Below are 24,022 nucleotides of genomic sequence, written 5' to 3' on the forward strand. Positions count from 1 at the left end.
AGTCTTGATCGTTCCTTTCTTCACTCCGTCCTTGTTAAATCGCTTTTTACCGCGGCGAAACATCGTGTTTTCCCCAGCAGCGTCATAGAAGAACACATCCTCCCCCCTTTCTTCGCCCGAGAAGTCCATGTCCGGTAAAATGACTTGGTCATCTTCAGCCAAATCGCTCGCGCTGGCAGGAGACGGCGACAGCCTAACAAAAAGAGCGTGTTAGCTTCAGTCCTTAAAGACTTGATTACGTACCATGCTATGCGCAACGCAGCGGAATACAATAGACTATCAGACGGCGACAGTGATTGTGATCATACGCGCTGCCGGCGACAATAGTCTAAACACCTTCAGAGCAACTTACTGATCATGATATTGGACAAAGTCCGTGTCGGATCCGAAGTTCACAACAGACATATTTGCGTTCTTTCGTACGATAAAGAATACAGGAGACAGAGAGGAAGGGATTGACAGAGCTATTGTACTTAATCTTGTACATTAGGTCTAAGAGAGCTGCCTGATGTATACTGCATGTGATGCTGTGCAGCCTGAGGCACGTCATTCGTGGGCCGCAAACGGTGTCCCTGAAATGCTTGGGCCGTGAGGGGCTCCCAGTGAATATGGCCACGGTTATCACGCCATCCGGTAGCGCGGTCTCGCTCTATGATAAAATCGCAAGCCAAGCGCCTGTAGTCAATGATAGGCCAGAAGGAGATCACGCTTGGAAAGGAATTCACAAGTCTCGTGTGCAAACGCTTAGCGTTTGCAATCAGAATCGTGTCGGGGAGTCTAGATCTAGGTTATGAATTGCGACCCAACATGTTGCGAAAGTCTCAAAGTGCGGAAGTAGCCTATGAAGCTTCTGCGTGATGTGTCAAGGTAAGCCAATTAAGCAGAACCATGTCAGAAGAGATCGGAAGATAGCTCATCGATTGTGTGCCATGTTGCAAAGTTGGAGGTTCAAGTGGCAGCGTTGCGGACAAGATATATTATGATGTACACAATATGCTGTCCAGCGTGTCGAACAAGGTAAGGCCTTTATGCGACCATACGAGTGATGAAGCCGTCCCTATGGAGTCTAAGATCAGTTGACTACCTTCCTACTTGTGTATTGCGGAGAAGACTAAAGCTTCGGCCCTGTTCAATCCGCGTTGCGCCGTGTCGGCTGGTGATCCCGTGCTTCTCGTCTCACGAGTGTCTTTTGGCTGCTTACGAGGAAGCAGGGATCGAAGAAAAGGCTTGGTAGATGCCATCGTTGACCCTGACTTCGTTGATTCGTTATCCGACTGCGGTTGTTTGCCGGAGTTAGGTCTATCGGTTGTTGACATGGTCTGGAAATTTTCATGAAAGAGCTTGCTTTTGGTGTGTAGATGAGCTTTGGATGACAGTGGTAGCAGGCCGTATGTGGACGCCTGCTTGTTGTTAAGTAGATATGTAGGGGCGCTTGCTAGGTCTCACACATCCTGCTTCGTCGCTTGCAGTCATACGCAACTTATCAAATAGAACTAGCACAATCATCAATCCATCGCTAAGTTAATACCGTATACGGCACAGATTCATAGTTTGCGAAAGTCGATTTGTGAGCTCTTATCAGCAAGCCGACCAAACGGCGGATGTGTGCGCACGACAGTTTCTGTGAGTAGCGGAAGAGACATACAGCTCTACAGCTGGAAAGTGCAATGTTCGTTGTTATCGCAAAGATTCATGGCCAGAAGACAGTCCGTGTCGGATGTTGACGTAGTAATGACGAAAGGAGTATAGTGCTTTCCGCATCGGCCGCACTCCCGCGTCATCGGAGCTTGCTAATCATCACACGTCAGGCGCGCACGCGTGTTTTGACACCGACACGCATAATCAGAGCTCACAGTCACCATCTTCACGACCTATCATACGATGACGGTCTTGATGATGGTATCGGCAGATCCGGCTTACACAATCGCGCACCCGCTAACACATCATCGCGACTTTGACAAACGAACAATAATTCACCGTCATCACTCGCCAACACGTTTGCGGACTCGTTACTCAACAGAAGAGCTCATGCTTGTATTTACAGCTAATTTGAGAGCTCATCATTTAGGCAGTCCAACGGCGCATGGTGGAGTTTGAACCAGCGAATGTGGATCCAATCTCACCCCACTTGATCTGGCTGAAGGTGACTGTAGGTGCCTTCTCAATCTGTTGGATTGCCTTGGGGAAGCCTTCAGTCGCATTGCATGGTCCGGATCCGGACTCTGAGCCGTCAAGCCATTGCATGGCACCGCTCTCATCCCACCAGATGCTCAGCGCGAGAACCATACCGCGGGCCAGAGCATCACCCATGCCCTTGTGGCCACCAAGCTTGCTGTACATCTCAGCACCAGGTTGAGCACTGCAGAACTCCTGGTCCATAATGATCTCCTTCCTGGCGTTCTCAATGACGACGCCGTCCTGGACGTACTTGCGGACAATGGCCTGGAGAACGCCGTCCTTGGCAGGGAACTGGGTGATGACGGTGAAAGGCTTCGTGGTGTCGACTTTAAGGCCAGTACCGTAGTAGTCTGGAGAGCTTCGGTGCTTGTAGGGGTTGTCTCCGCATCCATTCTTGTCGCACAATCCAGCCTTGCCGCACTCATCGCCTGTGCAGCCAAAGAGACCATCGGTGCTGCAGGTGTGAGGCGCGATTTGGTTGGAGCGAGCGTTTGCCTCCCAGATATCCATTTCGTTGCAGCAAACACCCTGACCCTTGACGTTTCCCTGGAACGAGTAAGCATGAGTACTGAGAGAGAAGGCAGCTTGTACTTACTACACCGTTGATCCATGGTGTAACGAAGCACTGAGCGTCACAGTATCCTGTGCCATAGGCGGCGCCACCTGGGTTCAATTGAGAACGTCCACCATCAGCCTCCATCTCGCTGAGGTAAAGGGCGCCGTTCATGCCGCATGGCAGCTTCGATACGTCGACGTCGAAAGCCAGCTCGTTACCGGTCAGTTGAAGCATCTCGTAGTTCTCCTCGTCCTCGGCCAAGAGGTAGACCCTAGGGCTAGCTTGGCCGCCACTGGGGTTAAACATGTCCAGACGAAGCTCGCCTCCGGTAGTGTAGACACCCATCGTGGAGTAGTCTTGGATGCCTTCCATGATGCAGTTCTTCGCACATGTTTCCTCATCAGGGCACGCAACCGGGTCGGCTGCACTACCCCAGTTTCCGCAGCCGAGTGTTGAGTTCTTCTGGTGGATATTATGGGAAGCTGAGTCGGTGACAATAGCGGTGCTCTGCTCTTTGCATCCTCCCGCCTTGGTGCACTTCCAGGTGGTGAGCTTGGGGTGCACTTCTGGTGTGTTGCCTGGCGTCTGGGCAGCAGCAAGACCTAGAAGGGTCGCCGCGATAAGGGTGTAAGGAGCCATGATATAACGATTGACTAGACGTGAACTTGAAGGAAGGACTTGCAGAGCTTGGAGAGGTGCGAACCGTGAGCCTCTTTATAGCTTTGACAACCAGATGAAGCCGCGGGCTGTTCCTGTACTAATGGACTGCATGCATGTAACAATTTCAACATATTACAGGATATAAGAGCCGCAATGTCTTGGAGCCTGCATTTAGTAAACATCGTCAATGGACCTGGCGGCTGTTGCTGCCATTGGCCGCAAGCTCTGCCTCGGCCCTATTATCAAGGTCGCAATTGTTTCGAACCCTCGCCGCAAGATCTTGACAGCGCAGAACGGTCCGGAAGAACATGCAGAGAACCTTCGACAATCTATTTGGGAGATTGCTATTTGCTCAAATATATTGCATTCGATCACGGGGCCCCAGATGGAGGTTTCACGCGGGGCATTTACCCGATGTTTGCTCGGCGCAAAGAGAGCTTGACTTATACAAGCAGGTGCCCGCCCCTTTGCCGTGCTTCTCACAACCAAAAGCCCACCGGGAACCCGGTTCTGAGTCCGCAGTTGTAGGAGGTCAACACAAGCGGCGAACAAAAGCAATGTGCAGCGGCAAGAAAGAACCAGGTTACTGGGTGAGCAGTCCGATACTCCTGGCTTGGAGCGCGATGAGACCCTCTCACTGTTCACTGTGATGTGTCCTTTCAATGCGCATCTCTTTCGTGCGCTCGTCGCAGTAAGTTGCAAGTACCAAGGGCTCAGCTCAAGCTTCTCCTGTTCTGCCATGCGTTGAACAGAACGGCATCGATGGCTGTAGCTGAAGTTTCCGGGCACCATTTTCCCTACGCTTACGCCTACGACTATCTTTTACTTCTAGTACTCGCCGCATGACTCCCGGGCACAGTCATTCTTTACACCAATTAATGAACGTCTGGGTTTCGTCGTCCACGACGATCAGGTTATCGCCAGCCTTGCTGCAGCCACGGAGCAACGAATGACTCGGTCGCGGCTGCTCACTCATTTTGGTCGATCTGATGTTTTGTGAGCCCGAAACATCCGTACGGATCTTGGAGCAGCCTGCACCCCACTCTTGACATGGCAGCCGTCATGGCTTCCACAAGGCACACCATATCCAGCTCTTTCACCACGATGTCGGTCAGATTCTTCCGTTTCCCTTGGAAAGTGGATTCACAAGACAACGGCTGTCAATGCGCCTGGCTGGCACCGCATTCAAACGGAGCTTCCGTCCCGCCTGGGACGATACAAGCTTGGTGTCTGGCCGCGGAGAGTAGAATGAGATGGCAACACCCTCCATCAATCTTCTCTCGAACCAGCACCTCGGCAGTGGTCGGATGTGACCAACTTCCGGAAGTCGGGTAGGAAGTTGGAGTATGTTTGGCTGCCAACTTTTGACAAGTAAATATTGTCGCGGAGTCTAGCCCAAGTATGTGGCTGTCGTTGCCCTGTTGGGTCAGTCCCGCTATCGGGTTTTTAGTCAAGTGGGTCACCTCAACTGGTGAAACTCACAAGGAGCAGCCCTGCGCCGGAGTAGCGCCGACGGAAGCTCTAACACCCTTTGCGTTGCCATTTCCGCATGTTAAATCCAGGCACCTTGGCTAAGGGCCCTAGTTCTCCGCATTTGCGAACGTTGACGGAATTGCCGTCCCGGTATCGATTGTGGCGCCACCGTCTCCAGATGGACCAACAGGATTGAACGGCAAGACACCACAGTTTCGACGCGAACCTCAAGCAAGAAAGCAAAGTCATCAACATTGCTTATGACAAAAGCAGTCTTTACAGCATCTGAGTAGTCTGTCTAGTACAACTCCCAGGAACGGTCTCACTTCGGCCGTATTGGCTTAGTGCAGAAGCCGTGAACTGATCCGGCCTTCTTGTTTTTTCGAAAACGGACAAGGAACGCTGGGATATCATACGCTCGCGACATAGATCAGGCATTCCATTCTGCAAAATCTACGAGTCGTTTGTAAGCCATGTGGCAAGATCGGGTAGAAGAAAAGTCAGCACCAGGTGCCACGGTATGAGTTTTCTTCGTTTTTCGTTGGCTGTCACGACTCGCTTGGGTTAGCCAGCCAATGAGAGCGTACAACTCGCCCTGCGCACACCATCAGCAATGATGAGGACAATATCTGGAATTTGGAATGAGTTCAGCAGTCATGAGGACGAAAGCCACCTCCAAGCTGGAGACCACTATCGGGAAGCGGGGAACGTTCGTAGGGCACAAAGATGGTGGTTCGGCACGGCACGGGGGCGCTACCTACCCTATCCTCCGTCCTCATAGAGTTTGCTTTCAACGTCTGGTTTGGACGGCGCCTGTTAGCACCCTCAGGAAAACCTCACACGTACGAACGCGCAATCGCGCACAAAGTTGCGGCAAGGCCGGCCAGAGAGCTGTCAGACTCTTATGGAACGGCTCCTGAACCCTGGAGACCCGCACAAGACCGGCACTTCGATGCCTGTACATATTGTAAGGCCTTTGCTCTTTCAAGCCAAAAGCAGTTTGACATCCAGTATGATCGCCCTCTCTCCTTTCGCCCGTTCAGGCAAGGTGGGCTTCTTCGGAGTTCCTTCCTTGCCATGGGATTGTGCACCTCGACGCGGTGACGTCCACGCTTGCATGATTCCGTGCACACATTTGACTCGCTAAATACTCCTCCCGACTCAAGCTCCCGCTGCACGCCTCACCATTGGAACCACAAAATTGACAAAAGCATCATGAGGCTTTCGTCGGCGGGGAATTAGTGAAAGGCTAGAGACAGATCCGTTTGCTTTTGGCAATCAAGTGGCCTCGTGTATGGCCGAGCAAACGACTCGCACTCCCCTTTCTCGCGTGGCAACGCTTAGCGAAGCACGTTGCCGATCTTCCTGCCTCGCCATAATGGATCTGCCCCACAATGAACCTGGCTCGAACAGTATCCTGCGTCGACTACCGTCGCAAGGATACCCAGAGCAGCGTCGGTGGTCTTGCTAACAGTATTCTAGCGTTCACAATGCCAGGAGACACACGGCTCGGAGAAAGTGTTGAGACGTCTGTTCGCGCGATCAGCGACGAGGGGGAGGCCGAACTTGTCGAAATACAATATGCTGCAAGATCGTACTCGAATCGCGGTTTTCCAGACTCATCAATCCTCTCCCTCGCCTACATAACCTTATTTTGACGATTCTCCCGACACACCACCGAGTATGGAGGACCGAAGTGGTTCGGTGCTGGCTATAGCCCTCACCTTCTTGATCTTAACATATATCACCGTTGGCCTTCGTTGCTATGTCAGGTAAGATCCACTTGCTATCTTCGTTGTTTTTGGACGCGTCGCTGATAAGAATGTAGGATCTTCATGGTGAAGGGATTCGGCATTGACGACTACTGCATGGTCGTCACACTTTGCTTTTTCACCGGTTATCTCGTGTCTCAAATCGGCGGTGCTCTCCACGGAACAGGTGTTCGCCGCGAGAAACTCACCGACGAACAAGCGCAAACGGCCCTTCACTTCTGGTTCTTCTGCGAAATATTCTACACATTATCGACATGCATGCTCAAGATCGCCGTCGGGTTCTTCTTACTGCGGATTACCGTCGTGCAGATGCACATCTGGCTCATCCGGTTCATCATGGTAGTTTCTGCCATTGTGGGAGTCGCATACACATCGGTCGTCATCTTCCAGTGCAAGCCGGTCTCGTTCTGGTGGGACCTGAACCCTAATCACCATGGCACTTGCTTGTCAGCGACACTAGTCATGAACTTCACGTTCGTGGTTTCTGGACTCAACGCGTTTGCAGACTGGATGTTTGCGATTCTCCCGGTCCTGATCGTCAAGGATCTGCACATGAAGAAACGCATGAAAGTCATTGTCGCGTCTGTCATTGCTCTTGCCGCAATGTAAGTATTTCTCGAGCCGCATAATAACGTCTCTAACAAATCGATAGTGGTTCGACAGCAACGATCATCCGTCTCCCGTACACGACGTCGTTGAAGGGATACAAGGGCGACTTCCTCTACCGAACAACCGATTTCGCGATTTGGAGCACAGTGGAGGTGGGATTGGGCATAACAGCTGGTTCCATTGCGACTTTAAGGCCGCTCATGAAGCAGGCTCTCGAGATTACTCGCTCGGCCTCAGCTCTACCCTGGAGCAAGCCGTCGCTGAACTCCGGTCCGCTGCAGTCGGGCACCCAACTCGGCACTCTCAAGCCTTCGATAAAGAAGTCGATCACAATCACTACCTCCAGGGCTCGGAGAGAGAGCGCCAGCTCCGACGAAGAGATAATACTGGGCAGAAGCCAGCCATCGGAAGCATGGCAGCAACAGCAGGGACTGCCTGGCTATGTTACGTCCACCGTTCTAGATGAACGTGAGAAGCGACAAATATCAGAGAAGAGTCGTCAACACACGACAGAACGTGAAAGGAGAGGTAGTCCTGGAGGGGCCAGTGACTCCACCCTCAACAGCAAATCGAGTGGAAAGGCCGCAAAGGTCCATGAGCGTTTTTGACGAGAAGTTTCATTTGAAGCACTGCACGATACCCCATAGTAATAGAATTCTGCATCAATTTCGACGTCTTTGCATCTATACGTCAAAGTTACGATTATTTACCGTGTCACTCAACTGCGTCGTGCTCGTGTTTCTGCACCAGTACAACCAACAAAACAATGCATTAGTGTTATTCGACAGCCTTGTAACTGCGTTCAAGCAGCTGCACAATGATTAGAGCAGGTGCACTTATGCATTCGACTTGACTATCCACTCTCGGTTTAGATAGAATCTAGCCCGGTAACCACCGGCACCTAACACCTCACTCTCAAAGCCGACAACCGAAATTCCTCGCCAGGAGACTCATCAGATACTAGCGCGAAAGCCCGAACAATCTCACCCCGACTTTGACCAATTCCAGCCTCCACGATATCTCCCACTGCCTGCCCGCGTAGATCATAGATCATCTAGATCACCTCCGTATAACCCCTTCGTCGCTCGCCCATCTCATCTCCCTTTCCGTTCACATTCCGCTTTCGTGCCATCCTCAGTAACGATCCACGCTGACCGTCGATCACCTAGCCTTGTCTTCCGCTATATCGGTAACACGGAATAGGCGATCAACACCGTTCATGTAAATAAAGTTGCTGTCGAAAAACGCTCCAGCGCGATTGATTAGCTGATCCGGTAGGTCGGGGCACCAAGGAAGTGACTGATCCCGCGCTGTCACCATGGCTATGATTGCGATGGAAGAACCCGTGGTGGTGAGCCTCACCTCAAGGTCGGGTTGAACGACGATTGTATGTATATCGCGTGAGTCTAGCTAAGTGCTTGAGCACAGAGCTATCACGATCGTCCCGCATGTCGAAGTACAAGTCCGACAATCAGCCCGAACCGAGGTATTCAATTCAAGAGCGCTTGATCTTCTACGTTGAGCTATGCATCTGAGCCGGCAGTGTATAGCTGACATCTTGCTTACAAACGTAACGGGTCCGTCCGCACAACGGCGCGTGAAACGGGCTAGCAAAATGCTGGCCTTGCAAAGGTCCGACTACACGATGACCGCGACAGGGTCTGCAGCAATTGACCACATGAAATCGCCGACCATCAGCACTTGTACCCCATAATCACGGCTTTTGTTCCTGAAACAGATGTTCTGTCTGCCCAGGCATGTACATAGTCCATCCGCATCGCCCCAGACAGGCTTCTCTTCTTGCTCAAGTCTTTCACCAGTAGTAACCTCCCTGATATCTTCATGCATTGATTTCCAAGTTCCCAATTATATTACATTATCAGATCAGGTGTATCGACGCTGCCGCCGCAGCTACCTAGCCTATATTTAGAAGAAGCTACCACAATATATCCGAAAACGCGGTCCTGAGGACTTCCGTCCTCGTCTTCTGCATCTCCGGTGCGATGCCGACCAGATCCAAAATATCGAGACACTTCCGCGCATCTTCCTTCGCTTCCTTGAGCAAGGGGTCTGCTGAGGGAGGCAAGCCGTTGTGACTGGGTGAAAGCGGTTGCGCTTGCTGGCCGAGGATTCGAGCCATGAGGAGCTAGGAGACATGTCAGTAACCTGGTAATCATACACAAAGATTACACTTACCGCTTCCTCAAACGCGCGATGCTGGAACACCCACCACACACTGGCATCGATCCTGAGGTACTCCCAGAAATGGAAGAAAGACTGCAACGCCATCCTAGCCGCATCCAGCGCGCCTTTGACGTCGCACGGTACGCCCTCTGCGGGGTTCTCATCCGCCTGTATGGCCATGACGCAATGCCAGAAGTTGCTTCGGAAGAACAAGTTCTGTCGTAAACCGCGTGGGTTTGTTTCTGCCATAGCGCGTATAGTGACTTCGTCAGATGCTGTAAGATCTGCGGGGAAGCTCTTGTGCAAAGCAAAGTATTCGTTTACTAGCTCGGCTTTATGCGAAATTGAGGTCGTCAGGGGTGTTGCCAACGAATGTGGGATACAGACGGTGCGGGACACGAGGTTGGCCATGTGCCACATGGAGCGAATGTATCTTCGATCTGACAACTCGTAGGAAGGATAGAGATCGTGGTTCGAAGCGATGTTGCTGATGCTCATGGGGTTGATGACGGGGTCTGTCGTGCCGTTGTTTGAAGAACCGTTCGGGATGTATTCATCAAGGTCATCGCTCAAGGATTCTGGCTGTATGTCTGAGAAAACACTGGTCGGTGGGAGTTTTAGTAAAACGGTAAGAAAGGTGTCCTGAAAATAGATGGCTTGCCAGAGCTTCCGCCGTTGCTGTTTGTCACTCAGTGAACACCGAGGCGCGATGATGTCTGGGTCGCGATGTAGTCCCATGGCGTATGCTTGCCGTACTAGAACTCCACCAAAAGCCCATGCATCAGAAGCATGGTTGTCGTTCATCAAAAAGTATCCTATCAGAACCATGGCCTGCAGTGTTCTGACCGAAGCTCGACTGAGGTACGAAGATATTCGCAACGCCTGTTGAGCAGCTGATATGTAGAACTCGGCAATCTTTGCTCGCTCGGCATTATCAGTGGAACGGATGAATTGCGTACCCATAGCGTACACAACAAAGTGAAGAGCAACCAACACAGGATCTGCTGAATGTTTCTCCTCTATGGGTAGTGACCAGAAACGTTGATAGTCGGCATAGAAGTTCCTGCGATGTACCATAGGGTACACTGGGTCGACAGCATCAAAGTACTTGTCTACCAGAATGTCTGCCTGCTCTTTAGCTGGCAGCACGCCGACAACTTCGGCGAGACCGCCGCGACTCGTCCAGTAATTAGCAAAGGGATGCTCAGAACCCAGACCAAAGAATGGCGCGGGCGTGTGGTTAGAGTACGGTATGTTTGATAACAGGAATGGCGAGGACCCTGATGATGACAACGACACGCTACGATACTGTGCTCTGACTGGCGTTGGTGGTACCTGGATGTGGGCCTGTCAGACGAGTCAGAGAACCGCTAGAACTATGCTTTTCACGACATTTTCACTGATGATGAAGTAATGCCAAAAATGGGCTTGGAGTATTTGACGGCTACGAAACTCGTCAGGTCTTGACCCAACGCGTTCGGCCGATTCCTCAAAGCCCCACAATCGCGAATAGCCACCGGCGCCCGAAGGGTTGGGCCGACATGCGTTCGCAGGAGGTTCGCAATGATATGACAGGAACAAGGGATGTATATTACCTGAACGGGCGGCTTGCCATGTGGGTGCGGGTCACTGCCAAGATGCAACGAAGGCCTCGCGCTCGTTTTTCTGGAGCGTCCCGCAGTGCGACCGGCGCCAACCCTGTGCAAAGGCTCAGCAGATGCGCGTCCAGGGATGCCATGGGAACTTACTTGTCCGAAGAGTTCGCGATCAGGTTGGCGATGTCGGAGTATTTGCATGTTGATTGTCGCTTGATGCAGGCCAAGCAATGAGGACGAGTTCGGTCACACTGCGTCGGTTCAGTCTCGGGCAGCCATTGCGCCAGCGCGCTGCACTCACTTTGGTCTTGCGCTCGACACACTCTTCGCAGCTCAGCGTCGGCTTATTGCGCTTTTGCTTCTTCTTTGGTGGCGCATCGCCGTGGATGCCTGACGCGCTGGTGGTGGAGGGATCAGGACTCGTCGAGGGCTGCGTGCCTTCGTCATCCATTGTGCAGCGCGTGCGGCGATCGGAATGCGCATGAGCTTGGTCCGAGTGCTTGACACTGACGGGCAAATGCGAGGATCCAAGCGGCAGCAGTGGGCACAACGTTGGCGGGAATAAAAGTGAGGGTTGAAGTATTTCCGCGCTGGAGCTGACGCGCCCCAGAAAAGGGCACCGAGGTTGCGTGGGGACGCTGTGGAGTTGATACCAGCCACTGCTGCTTGGCACCCATAAGAAGGGGCCTAGAACTCACCACTAGAGACGACGTCAGTTGGCCTAGTTGCGCGTCTATTTAGGCTATGGATCATCCTGCGCGTAGATGCGATAGCCAGCCATGACCGCAGCTGATGCAGGAGCGTGTAGATGTGTGGGACGTCATCTCCAGATCTGAGCGGCATCATAGCAACACCACACGAAATGAATAGAGGACGATGCTGCATTGCTTGAAAAGGCACATAGATAGCACTGTAGCGCTTGTTAGTATCGTGCTCCACTAGTCGAAGTGCATAGCTAGCTGACGTCGAAGATTCAAAGGCGTCCAGCGTCGGCTTTTACGCTATTCCCGAGCGCCGGCAGTACTTTATCTACCGGCCAGGAACGCTCATGACAGCATCATGACATTTGTCAGCGACGTCTGCGCCTTCCACATCTCCTGTCACTTTGGAAGGAGCCACGCGTCAGAGGAGCAGCCGCGACCGGCCACAATATGCGTTTCTGGCTCTTATCGGGAGAATTTCAGACCTAGATCAGGAAAACACTCGATAAAAGAATCGATGCTATAGTATACTTGAGCGGAGACGTATAAACAAAAGAAACAAGCCGCTCAAGGACCTGCCGGCATCCATCACATCCAAGCGAAAGCAAAAGACATCTCAAAACAACAACCTCACAGTCCGTCCGGTGAAAGAGACCCGCCTTAGGTATACATCCTCTTCGCATCACGGTAACCCCCACCACCGCGCATATCATCCTCGAAAGCCTCAGCAACCTCAAGCACACGCTTAACATGCTCCATACTAAACACTGACTTCTCCGCAAGCGCAATCGACTGCGACGTCTTGACCGTATTCTTGATCTGCAGGAAGTTGTTAGCCGACATCCACACACACCATCGCAACAACAACAAAACATACCTGTCTCCCATTCATACTCCTCTTACTCAGCTCATCAAAGTCCACCTCGGTAAACGGCTTCATCGTCTTCCCACCTTTATCTTCTTGCCCCTCCTTCACAGCACCCTCCTCATCACTGTCTTTATCCTTGCCCTTCTTCTTATCGGCTTCGGCGTCACGACCCATCTGCTCCACCTTGCCAATATGGTGCTGCCAGATTTTCTTCCTCGCCTTGGCTTCCAGATTGTCGTATCGAATACCCATGTGAATCCTGCTCTGGAAGGCTTCGTCGAACGTCTCTACACGGTTCGTTGTGAGGAAGAGGATGCCTTGGTAGTACTCTGTCAAACGCAGGAACACAGATACAAGGCTGTTGCGATGAATGTCGTGGGGTTGCCGCGCTTCAAGAAACACGTCTGCTTCGTCGAGGAGGAGTATAGCGCCCCAGGAATGCGTGATGTCCATTATGCGGTTGAGATCGGTTTCGAGTGAGCGGCTGTTGGTGCCTAGTTCGCCTGCTGAGACGGCGTAGAGTGGGCATTTGAGGTACTCGGCGATGGACTCGCCGGTAAGCGTCTTACCTACACCGGGAGGGCCGTGGAGAACGACGTTGAGGCCTTTTCCTTTGCCCTGGATGACGTCGTCGATGGTCTTTGCGGCGTTGAAACGGTGGGATGAGACTAGGCCTTTGAGGTTCTGCTTGATGCGGCTGGGTAGGACGAGGCTGGAGAAGGCTTCGTCGTTCCATTTGATGTCGTCGATGCCGGCGAGCGAGAATTCGAGCCAGAGTTTCTCCGAGAAGGCGAACCCGAGGACGACGGGAGAGGCGATGAGGAGCTCTTCTTCGGTGAAGCACTGCTGCTTGTCCTCTGCCCCGTCTTCGTCGGTTTCGACTTGCTTGTCGGGACTGTCGCCTTTTTCCTTGTCGATGACGCTTTGTGGTACGCGGATGGGGTGTTTCTTGCCCTTCTTGTCCTTCCACATGACAATGCGCATCTTGTCTTTCTCCTCGTCTTCTTCGCCCTCGTCAGACCCACAGCAGCAGTCGTCGCTGTCATCATCGTCATCATCGTTTTCCTCATTCTGTGCAAGCTCGTCCTGTTTGAGGTACGAGAGCGGATAGTTGGGATTGATGCGGCGAAAGATGGCGGGATCGACCATGACGCGGCCGTTGATGATGAAGCGGATGATGTTGTTCTTGTGCTTCATGTACGCAATGCCCTTCTGGAGGCGGTAGTTCATGCCTTGGAGAGCGACAAACTTCTTGCCTCGGTCGACGAGTTGCTTCTTGATGCTCTGCAAAACCATTAGCTAACGCCCGCTCGATCAACCGGTCAACGACTCACCTCAGGATCTTTGTGGTACTTCAACGGATAGGCCGACAGACTAGTAATCTTCTTGTGCCCCTTGAACGCCTGAATCGTAATCTGATGGTCTCCCAGGCCGAAAGACTTGCCGTCATACTCAAGATACTTGCCATCTACATACCAGGACTTGACTCCTGTCATCCAGCTCTCATACTCATACGCAGTCTCAACCTTGAAGCATCGCGGATCATCCTTGTTGTGATACGTGGGAGTGAAGGCAATCGTGTTCGGCTTGAACAATGCCCAAACGAGGTCGTACGTGATCGTACCCGCTTTGAGCATGGGCCGGAGAGCCTTGCGCGTCGCAGTGTAATCCTCATCAATGTAACTCAGAAGCAGTTTGCATGATGCAATCTGCTGTTTGACGCGCTTCTGCTCTTTCGACTTCTTTGCCTTCTTCAGCTTTGGCTTCAACGTCTTCTTGATGTACGTCTTCAATTCGTCGTAGTAGTGGAACAGCGTGTGAGGATCAATCTGCGGGATGTCTTCCACCAGGCTGATGCTCTTGCAGTCCTTGAAAACCTCTTGGAGTGCGTTGCGGAGCAGCTTGGATTTGATATCCAGTTGCGTCTCTTGGTACTTGCCTTCCCAGTTGAGTCTCCTGCGCACGGTGAACACGCAGTCAAACTCATCTTTTTGGTCGGCGTTGCTCTCAACGAGTTTCCAATCGCGTATCTTCATGTCGAAAACCTGATCGACGCGCTTGAATTCAAGAGCGTTCTTCTTGACTGGCTTGTCAAGCTTCGTGGTAGATACGGCGGCAGCGGCAGCGGCAGCGTTGAGAGAAGCTTGTTGCGCCTTGAGACTGTTGAGCAGACCACTTACTTTGGTCACTTGTGTGTCAAGGGTATCTCCTGGCAACGGAGGCTCTGGCGGCGAGGTCGGCACAGGGAGATCGTCCTCGGAAGACGATGTCATTGACGAAAATTCAGATAATTCAGCCTTCTTTGCTTTCTTTGCCTTCCGCTTGGCTTTCGCCTTTGCGCGTTGACGTTTCGATTTCTCGTCCTCAGAATCCGACTCGCTGTCGGATGAGCTCGAAGTGTTAGAAGTACTGTCGTCGCTAGAGCTTTCTAGCTTCTTGTTCTTCTTCTTTTTGGCTTTGGCTCGCAAAACCTTCCGGCGGCTCTTTTTATCATCTGCCTCTGAATCTGAGTCCGAGCTTGAGTCGGAGGTATCAGCCGAACTCTCATCCTCGCTTGTTGAATCGTGCTTCCTACTCTTGCTCTTCTTGCTCTTCGCCTTCGCCCGCTGCTTCTTCTTCACTGCTGCTCGTTTCGCGGCCAACTTCCGCCTCTTCTTACGCTTAGCCTTCTCGTCCTCACTACTCTCTTCCGACTCACTGTCGCTCTCAGAGCCACTAGAATCCGATGTAGACGTCTCTTCTGCTTTACGCCTTGACTTCTTTGGTGCGTGTTTCCCTCGCCTGCTGACACTCTTCTTCTTCGCAACGACCAGCTCAGACTTGGGCACCTCAGTATGCTCGACAGAGACAGCAGTCTGCTTCTCATCGCCAGTCTGAGCCGTATCAGCCACATGAGCTTCGACAGTCTCTTGTGAAGAATCCATCTTTGGCTCGTGCAGCGAGATGTCGTCCGGATCGGACTTCACGGAAGGGGTTGCAACAATGACTGGTGACGATGATGAGGTATCGGAGAGCTTTTTGCTAGCTTTGGCAGGTAGTGAAGGTTTGGTGGAAGAAGTCTTCGGATTGTCCGGTCCGTTCATGGGTCGTAGTCTTGCCAAGATGCGAGGCTGGCTCTCTACTATCGCTTGACTGTTGAATATGGGTTGGGAGATAGGTGCCTGGGAGAAGTCGTAACACGTAAACTTGGGGTCCGGCTCGTTCAAGAAACGAAGCAATTGCAGATGAAACAGTCTCAAGGCTGAGACAAGAAGAGGACCTAGGTCTCACACCCTTTTATCCACCGACAGAGCCGCAAAGTGAAGCCTAACCTCACTCTGTCTCTGTCCCCGACCCACACCCTTCTCTAATCAGATCTCTCGCCCACACAACACACTCCTAGGCTGCAGTCTTGTATTACCGTTCTCGATTACCCCGCAGTACCTAATCCGGGATCTGGCAAATGACGAGCTCAGAATAGCGAACTCCGACAAGGCTGAACTTGTTGGGAGCCAGCGTGCTCGACTAGATCGTCTTATCGCCATATCAGTACAGGGTGGTGGTGGAGTGGAGGCCGCACATACCTAATGAACCTCTTCAGTCGAATCTGCTGCCTAGCCACGACCTTCCTGTAGGAGCAACGTTTCGTCGATGTATTGGCCTGAGCAGGTTACTCTGCATGTACAGGCTGAGGAAAAAAAGCGATGTCGTGATGACCGGTGAGGAGGTAGCCAATGTCAAGGCAGAGCGTAGCTCAGCCTCGTCTGACAATGCCTTCAGCCTTGCAGGAGTGTGGACGCGCTCGCTTTCGCCGGCCCCAATCAATCTTTCATGGTTTATCTGCACCTCTCGTTCTCGAGGGCGTGTATACGGCTCACAGAACTCGGCCGTCGACTGCGTGACGCTCTTATACCTGCGGGCTGGTCCGGTGGCGCTGCGGCTGTCTCTACAGCACACTTCCCTGCGTTTCCGGTAACGCAATGATGCACTGTGCTCTCTACGCACATGCATATTACCAAAGTGGCTCATCCGTTGACGTTGTGTTCCCATCGGCTGCTGCTGAGCTGCAGTGATGGTCGTTCGTGTGTCGCGCTGAGTGGCCCTGCCTCACCAGGAAGGAATGCAGTAGCTGCATCGGCTAGGTATCGAGCGCATTACCGAACACCCGTGGACAGGTCGCCTCACTTCTCCCATGCTGCACGAATATACAGTCGCGCATACGTTAGGGTCCTTGGTGTTGACGAATTTCTAATCAGAAGTATCTGTTGTTCCCTAGTGGGTCCAAAGCAAGTGGTGTATCTGAGAAACAGCGAAACCAACCTCAATCCTACAAACCCAAAACACTTTCTCATAACGAAAGAAGCGCGCTGTACAACGCCTCATCAATGCATACAGCGCCATGCAACACGCGCAAAGCACGATTTGTGCACACATGTGATACGCTGACCAGACGCCAACCGCAAGCTTCCGGTTCTGTCATGCAGCTCCAAACAACGCCCCGCATTACCGAAGACAACGACGTGATGCACGAGTTTTGCCGCTGCCGTAAGGGTATATGCACCTACGAACTTGTCTTTTTCTTGCCAAAATGCATGTGCCCAAGGCCATGCTCCTTCGCATCCTTCATCTCACTCTCAGGTTTTCCATCAGGTAGATCGTTGGTGTGAGCTGCTCCTGAGACGTGATACTTCAAGCTCTCCGCAATTCCGCCAATGTGGCCCCCGCTCTGGTATGACCCAGTAGGCTGGTCTGCAGATCGCGAGTGGCTAGCAACATGACTAGAATTGTCAGGACGATCTGGTTGCGTGGGGTCTGAGATTGCCGTTGTCGGCCCACTCCTTGTCGCGTCTGTGCTTGTTCGAGAAGCAGAACCGTTCGGCTCCATCAAGACTTTTTCCCCATTCGGGCCATGTGGTCGGACATGCTTGGTGTCACTATCACCGCTGTCCCTCCGGCCGGGAGCTTCGACAATGGTGGTACCCTTCTTGTTCTCGCTTCGGACGCTGTTCGCCCGGCTGATGTCGGACTTCTCGTTGGGTGGGCTCGCTGTGCGGACACCTAGATCTTTGTCTTCGGACGGCTCCACGCCCTTGGTACCCCTCCAATCTGCGGGCGCGGCTTGTTGCACAGGCTCACCCTCCTTCGGTTCTGTAATGACAACACCAGGTCGGCCTTCTTCGCTAGAGAGTGCGCGCCAGACTACGGCTATGCGCTCGAAAGCTTGTGTGCCTTTCCGAGATGAGCCTTTGATGCCGTCCATGGCTTCCCATGCAATCTCGAACATGCCCGACTGGTCGACATTGCCATTCTGCTCAGGGCCGTTCCCTTCGAAGTATGTGTTGAACCACACGTGCGCGACAGCGGTGACCATGGTGAGATCGAAAGCGGCTTTGTTACGACGCTCGACGTCAATGTTGATGTCGTTGGTGGGCAAAACTACGCGCTTGGAAGGTCGGAAAACAACGTCGCCTGTGCCTGTGGGTAGGCTCTCGCGCGACGATCTTGGCTCGGTCGTGGTGGCGCCATCGACATTGCTCTGCTGCTGCTGCTCGAGGGAGGAAGTGGAGCCATTCTTGGGACCTTCGCTCGTCTTGGATGGGCCGAAACCGTTCTTGTACATGACCTCCTGTACCGCCTGTGCCATGCCAGTGGTCTTGACTTCGCCTCGCACAATCTCCCTCTCGTCGCGAGTGAAGGTGTGGAAGTTCTTGATAAGCTTGCCATCCTCGACGAAGCCCTCGATCTGGATCTTGACACCGTCTCTGAGGCCCCAACAGTGCACTTCAAGAATTTCGACCTGCCTCTCGACATACAACTTGCCGTGCTTGGCCCAGCGATCCACGTAGTCTATCCATCGGAGTTGGCTGGGGATGCTGACGCCTTTGCCCATGTTGGGGCGCATGCGCCGCTCAGTGAAGCGATCTAGAGCCTTGTGAATCGGCCAGCCTTCCTCGCTGATGAGATAACTGCAACTAGCAGTTCCCGATCGCCCTTTCCCGGCCTTGCAATGTACTACGACAACCCGCCCCTCTTTCTCATGGAGCCAGTTGCGCATGCTGGCCATGATGTTCGGTATCAGGGCGAAAGGCGGCGGGTGATGATCGGGGAAGGGATAATGGTAGACGCGACCGTAGACCTCCGAGTCGGGATAGCCCGTCCCTTCAGCGCGGAACTCCCAGATGGCCCAATCGTCGCCATGTTTCGAGTCGAGAAACTTTACAAGCGAGTCAAGCGGGTTGCGATAGGCGCGCTGCGGGTAGGTGCCGCTAGGGCCCGAAGTAGCGATTACTAGACGCTGTCAGAGGGCGAATACTGGAAACTATCCTGGGGCGACTGTACTGTTGTCGGTCACATAGCACAGATCGAGGCCAGCTTCAGCATGCCTGGCGCGAGGGCCGGCTACGAGTTGCCGCAAAAGCGACGCCTGCGATGGTCAGTTCAATTTCTCATGGTGTCGTCTTTCTGTTATGCGCACCATTATTCCGGCGGTCGTCTGAAGTGTCGAGGAGCAATATTGCGTGTTGGCTCATGGCGGGAGTCGAGGCGCGAGGGATGCTGCCTCTAGGCGCGGGCAGGCGCGACCGAAAGGTGGGTACGTCACCCTGCCCGGCTTCTGCGCTAGGCGTCGGTTCCTGCCCAGACCTGCTCTCCTCCCCGCCACCTTAACATTTTTACTCGCCACACGCCTCACAGCCACATCATACTCCATCTGACATTTGGTCATGCACGCGAGCGAGTACCGCGACCATCGACTCCATACTACATGTGACAAATGTCGCTCGAACTCACTGACCTGTCTTGCTGCTTCCTTGCCAACTCACCCGTTTCAGCCTGATCCGCATCCGGCTGTCATTTGAAGCAGGCACATCACAGATCCGCCTGTTCTCACCGGATGTACCTGAGTATGCGAGAGCTTGCAGGAAACGTTCATTTGCGACACGGCTACGTTGCGTTCTCAGCTGAGTAGAGTCTGTACGACGCGATGCCTCGCACTTATTCTATGAAGCCACTCTGTTTCATCCACTTCTCACACATGCTCGGCCAATCGCTCACCGGAAGGCCTGGCGTATCCAGCGCGAACCCATGCGGTGCATCCGAGAAAACGTGAAGCTCTACAGGGGCACCAGCTTTCATGATGCCTTCAGCGAGCCTATATGCATTCACCGCCGGCACGACCGGATCGTTTCCAGCATACACTATGAAGGTTGGCGGAACCCTGCTCTCCAATTGTACGTCTGGCTGCACGGTATCGTAAAGCGCCTGTTTCTCCGGCGGCTCCAGCGCTGGCTTACCCGCCATGACCTGGCGTCCTTTTGCATTCGTCGAGATGGGCGCATAGCCAATGATAGCGAATTCGAGGTCGGGAACACCACTTTCCGCATTCGGGTTGCTCCAACAGGTGGGATACGTCGAGAGTAGCGATGCAGCGAGATGACCACCAGATGAGAGACCGCATACACTCTTTGGGCCTTCTCCAAAGCCCTTCTCATAAAACATTGTGAGCGCCCGCCTGGCGTCGTCTACTGGCGCTTGACTGCCCGTCTCTTTATTCGGGAAACGATGTATGAGCACGAAGGCATGAAAGCCTAGCCCTGCTAGCCATCTCGCTACCTGCACACCTTCTCTTCCCACCATGAGCTCGACGTAGCCTCCTCCACCTAGAATAAGGATATTTCGTCCGTTTGGTGTAGACGTGGTGGGCTTAAAGGCGAAGAGCCAGGGACGTGTGACGCTTGTTGCGACAGCCTTGTCGATGCCACTGGCGGTGTCGAGTACGAAGGCTCCTTCGATGGGCTCATCATTGTACAGCGGCCATGCGTAGTCTGCATTGAGAGGGTTTGAAAAAGGCATTGTTGCTTTGGAAAGATACGGGGTTGCTCTGAATATCGTTGTATGGGCACACACGTGTTCCTACACTCGGGGTACGTGGTTTTCTCGCTGCATCATTGTACCGAAAATGCCGAGGTGGTTGCTTCCATCTTCGCGCGTTCTTGACCTTAGTGGGAAGACCATCATTATCAGATTTCACATCAGCCAAATTCTTTGTACATACAACGCGTTCAGATCGTAGTTTACTACATAATCTACATATATACAGACTACTGTCTCTACAAAACACCAAAATGCCGCTGCTGCAACTTATCGAAAGTCCTAGGCATGGAATCAATAGCCCTCATAGTCAACGGCGCCTTATTCTCAATGATTTCCGCTAACCAAGCCCCAGCCTCCTCATCATACCCAACCCCATTCTTCTCATCGCTCTTAACCTGACCAAAAGCCTTAGCCAGCAGGATAATAGTCTTGTACCGCGGCAGCACACTAGCTTTATTGAGATCATTCGGACGCAGCTCCATCCACTGGAAACCTTTGCGGTCGTTGCGGATGAAGTTGGGGATGAGTTCGCGCCAGCCGGGGAAGCGGGGCATGAGGTATTCTTCGCAGATGGAGAAGGCGTCGATGATGTGGTTGCGGTGGATGAGCTGCTGGATGAGTTCGTTCCAGGTTAGGTTGTCGACTGTGAAGCCGTTGACGAGGAGGTCGCGGATGGTGCGTTGGGCGTCTTGCGCGGCGGTGGGGTTGTCGGCGTCGGATTGCGCGAGGAGACTGCGGATGTAGAAGCGAGCTGGCTTGGCGAGGATCTGGCGGCGGTTGTCGGAGATGTGCGCTTCTTGGAAGCGTTGTAGGATCAAAGGGTCGGTGATGGAGGTGTCGTCAGGGACAGGGGCGCTCTGGTTCACGGCTTGGTGGAAGGTCTTGGTGAGTTTTGCGGCGGAAGTGCGCGCGAGTTCCCAGAAATTTGCGACTTCGGCGTGGTTGTTTGCCTTGAGATGCGCCTCCATCATCGACGTGACGAGGGTCAATGGTATAGCGTAGGTGCCGGAATCTGCTACCATTGCTTCGACCTTTTGGAAAAGCTTCTTGCAGAGTTTATATGCTGATCTGGCGCTATAGAGCGAGATCATCAGGCCATAGTAGGATGCTCGAAGGTCATCAAAACTGTCCACATCGTCAAATCGTTCATGTACAGGTTGTCGGTGCGCAATCTCTTGCGCTGTACTGGAGACGAGCATCTCTTCAAGAGCCTCTTCGACCCGGAGAAGCTTGTAGTTCGGATGTTTGGCTCCTCTCCTCTTTAGCTGCCGGGAATCAGCCATACCAAGCGCTTGTAGTGAAGCTTGGCGGGAGCTCTCGGTTTGTGGAACTTGGCGCGCCTTCATCCTTTCGTGAGCTTCCACAGCTTGTTGATACTGCCCCTCCCTCAAGAAACCGGTCATCACTATGGCGTAGTGAAGTGCATGGACCCGGTATCCTTGTTCCGGCATTGTGACTCTCAGCAGTTTGTAAGCAGCGTTGGTCTGCTTTACTTCGACTAATGCTCGCATCAGACTGCCAAAAGTCCAGCTATCCAGCGGGATGTTGTTCTCGACCATTAGTTTGTATTGCTGCCTGCTACCCGCTAAGTCGCGGTCCATTGCGCGCCGTTGGATCAACAAGTTCCATGTATGTGAGAGAGGGTATCCGTGGAGTGTCCCTGCCTTATAACTGTTGAGCATGCCATATGCGATCGCTTCGGCGCCTTCTGGATCGCCCGCATTTAGAAATGCTTCGACATAGCCCGCCCTTGCACGAACATCCGTGTCAATTTGTACGCCCATCTGCTTGGCTTTGGAGAAGAGTGTCTCGAAAGCCTCAACATCACCTCTATGGGCACAAAAGTCGAGCAGAGGCCCGAAAGTTTTCACGTCTGGTGCAACGCCATAGTCCAAGCAATTGTTGAAGCATTCCAGAGCACCATCGAGGTCCTCGGAACGGACGTAGGCAAGCAGTAAAATATTCCAACAAGCAGTATCCGGGGTCATCTGAAACTCTTCGTGTATGCGTTTGAACTGGGTGATGGTGCCATCGACATCCGCGCGTCGTGCATACACATACGGAAGTGATGAGAGTACGCTGATTGTCACTTCGTCTGGGTGATGTAATCGAAGCTCATTGACGTATTCGTCCACCTTCTCCACATTACCAACCCTGGCATACGTATGAATCAGGTACTTGAGAAGACCAGACCGTAGCGGCTTAGTTGGGTACCAGGTGCGTAAATCGTGTAGATGATCCTGAACACGTCCAAGGCCGCCTTTCGAAGAATGCTGATAGATCATAGACCTGATCAAGACCCGTGATGGTGGCCCTTCGGAAGTGCTTTTGTCCCCATAGAGATAAAGTTGCCGGTATCTTCTATATAGCTCGAGCGGAATCTTTCGCTGGTTGGTGTATTCTCGGTATTTGGGAAGGTTCAACATCTTTCGAATCGCGTGCTCGTAGAGAGTTGAAGTGGGGAGATTTAGAGAGTGGAGACTGTCAAAGAGCCCGATGAAGTAATCCCAAACAAAATCATCGTCGAATTTTTCCGTAAGCAAGACGCGATCCATTACGTGAGGTACGAAGGACATGACAAAGCAGGCCAAATCACGCTCTCGGGATGGCGTAGATGTGAGTTCGTGTTGAAACTCCCTGACGTATCGCAAGAAAGACTCGAAATGTTCCAGAAGTTCTGGTAATGTTGCAGCCTGACCCCACAACTCTGGGAGTGTATTGCCGGTGCGAATCGCGTGGTATGTGGGAGTACCACGAATGGAATGCGCTTTCCGATGGAACTCTCTGAAGACACGAAACGCGAGTTCCCACTGCTCGTCGAGTACGGCTCGTCGAAGGATGGCATCTATGCCACTATGCAGTAGAATCTGACTGGGACCTCCTGATTCGATGGGTTTGGCGAGCTTGTCATAAAGTCGAACTGCCGGCCCTATCATCCCCAACGCAACGTAGGCTTTGATAGCTGCTCGATATGATGATAGCCGTCGAGCGACTGGGCGAAGCGCGTCAAATACCTGAAGGACTCGCTCCGGTACTGTAGGCTCACCGTCCTGGACAATATAGTCCAGGAGCTGTACTTGCAGTGTCTCTACTTCCGCCAAGCGATCCTCGGGGATGCTAGTATACAATTGCCAGGCCAACTCTTGCTCCTCAGGTGACGGCGAATCTAGGAACTTCTGCAATGCCGTGATTGCATCCGACCCATGTAATAGCTCTGCCGCATCCTTTTTGGCCTGTTCTACCCTATCCACATCCATTTGCGTTTCATCTTGCACAGGTTGCGCCTGTATTGTCGAAAAATGGCGGGCTCGAATCGCATACGGCTGCCGTCGCCTCTGTTCCATTGAAATGAGCGGGTTTACGGATAGTCTTCCAAGAAGCGCCAGGGTTTTTTCCGGGTACAGAAAGTCGAGCATTACACCCTCGTGGGTTTTCTGGTCTGTGTTGGCCTTGTTCGCCGCTCCATTGCCACCATCACCACCTGTTTCTTCGATAGTTGGGGATGCGACCTGCCAAGGCGAGAGAGTGAGATCGCTTGCACCGTGGTGCCGAGGTGTTGGGTGCAACGTGCGCCG

The 24,022-nt window shown here is 52.8% G+C and overlaps 7 protein-coding genes across 7 annotated transcripts; 1 reads left to right on the forward strand and 6 right to left on the reverse strand.

Moving 5' to 3' along the window:
• Positions 1–2,064: 2,064 nt before the first annotated feature.
• Positions 2,065–3,373, reverse strand: J4E93_010393 (uncharacterized protein; the record flags this gene model as incomplete). The annotated part of the gene is made up of 2 exons (XM_049348274.1): positions 2,065–2,724; positions 2,774–3,373. 2 exons carry the CDS (start codon positions 3,371–3,373, stop codon positions 2,065–2,067), a joined length of 1,260 nt encoding a protein of 419 aa, XP_049194503.1.
• Positions 3,374–6,550: 3,177 nt separating this feature from the next.
• On the forward strand, positions 6,551–7,856 carry J4E93_010394 (uncharacterized protein; the record flags this gene model as incomplete). Its single annotated transcript, XM_049348275.1, has 3 exons — positions 6,551–6,639; positions 6,696–7,244; positions 7,292–7,856. The coding sequence occupies 3 exons, from the start codon at positions 6,551–6,553 to the stop codon at positions 7,854–7,856; spliced, it is 1,203 nt and encodes a 400-aa protein (XP_049194504.1).
• Positions 7,857–9,184: 1,328 nt separating this feature from the next.
• Positions 9,185–11,478, reverse strand: J4E93_010395 (uncharacterized protein; the record flags this gene model as incomplete). The annotated part of the gene is made up of 5 exons (XM_049348276.1): positions 9,185–9,394; positions 9,445–10,779; positions 11,028–11,130; positions 11,181–11,278; positions 11,329–11,478. 5 exons carry the CDS (start codon positions 11,476–11,478, stop codon positions 9,185–9,187), a joined length of 1,896 nt encoding a protein of 631 aa, XP_049194505.1.
• A 910-nt stretch (positions 11,479–12,388) lies between these two features.
• Positions 12,389–15,679, reverse strand: J4E93_010396 (uncharacterized protein; the record flags this gene model as incomplete). Its single annotated transcript, XM_049348277.1, has 3 exons — positions 12,389–12,547; positions 12,606–13,880; positions 13,931–15,679. 3 exons carry the CDS (start codon positions 15,677–15,679, stop codon positions 12,389–12,391), a joined length of 3,183 nt encoding a protein of 1,060 aa, XP_049194506.1.
• A 1,457-nt stretch (positions 15,680–17,136) lies between these two features.
• J4E93_010397 (uncharacterized protein) lies at positions 17,137–19,105 on the reverse strand (the record flags this gene model as incomplete). Its single annotated transcript, XM_049348278.1, has 2 exons — positions 17,137–18,863; positions 19,051–19,105. The coding sequence occupies 2 exons, from the start codon at positions 19,103–19,105 to the stop codon at positions 17,137–17,139; spliced, it is 1,782 nt and encodes a 593-aa protein (XP_049194507.1).
• A 463-nt stretch (positions 19,106–19,568) lies between these two features.
• Positions 19,569–20,426, reverse strand: J4E93_010398 (uncharacterized protein; the record flags this gene model as incomplete). Its single annotated transcript, XM_049348279.1, has 1 exon — positions 19,569–20,426. One exon carries the CDS (start codon positions 20,424–20,426, stop codon positions 19,569–19,571), a length of 858 nt encoding a protein of 285 aa, XP_049194508.1.
• Positions 20,427–20,683: 257 nt separating this feature from the next.
• On the reverse strand, positions 20,684–23,791 carry J4E93_010399 (uncharacterized protein; the record flags this gene model as incomplete). The annotated part of the gene is made up of 1 exon (XM_049348280.1): positions 20,684–23,791. One exon carries the CDS (start codon positions 23,789–23,791, stop codon positions 20,684–20,686), a length of 3,108 nt encoding a protein of 1,035 aa, XP_049194509.1.
• Positions 23,792–24,022: the final 231 nt, after the last annotated feature.

The sequence above is a fragment of the Alternaria ventricosa genome, assembly GCF_023758065.1.
Source record: "Alternaria ventricosa strain BMP 2768 chromosome Unknown scaffold_30, whole genome shotgun sequence".
Classification (NCBI taxonomy): Eukaryota; Fungi; Ascomycota; class Dothideomycetes; order Pleosporales; family Pleosporaceae; genus Alternaria; species Alternaria ventricosa.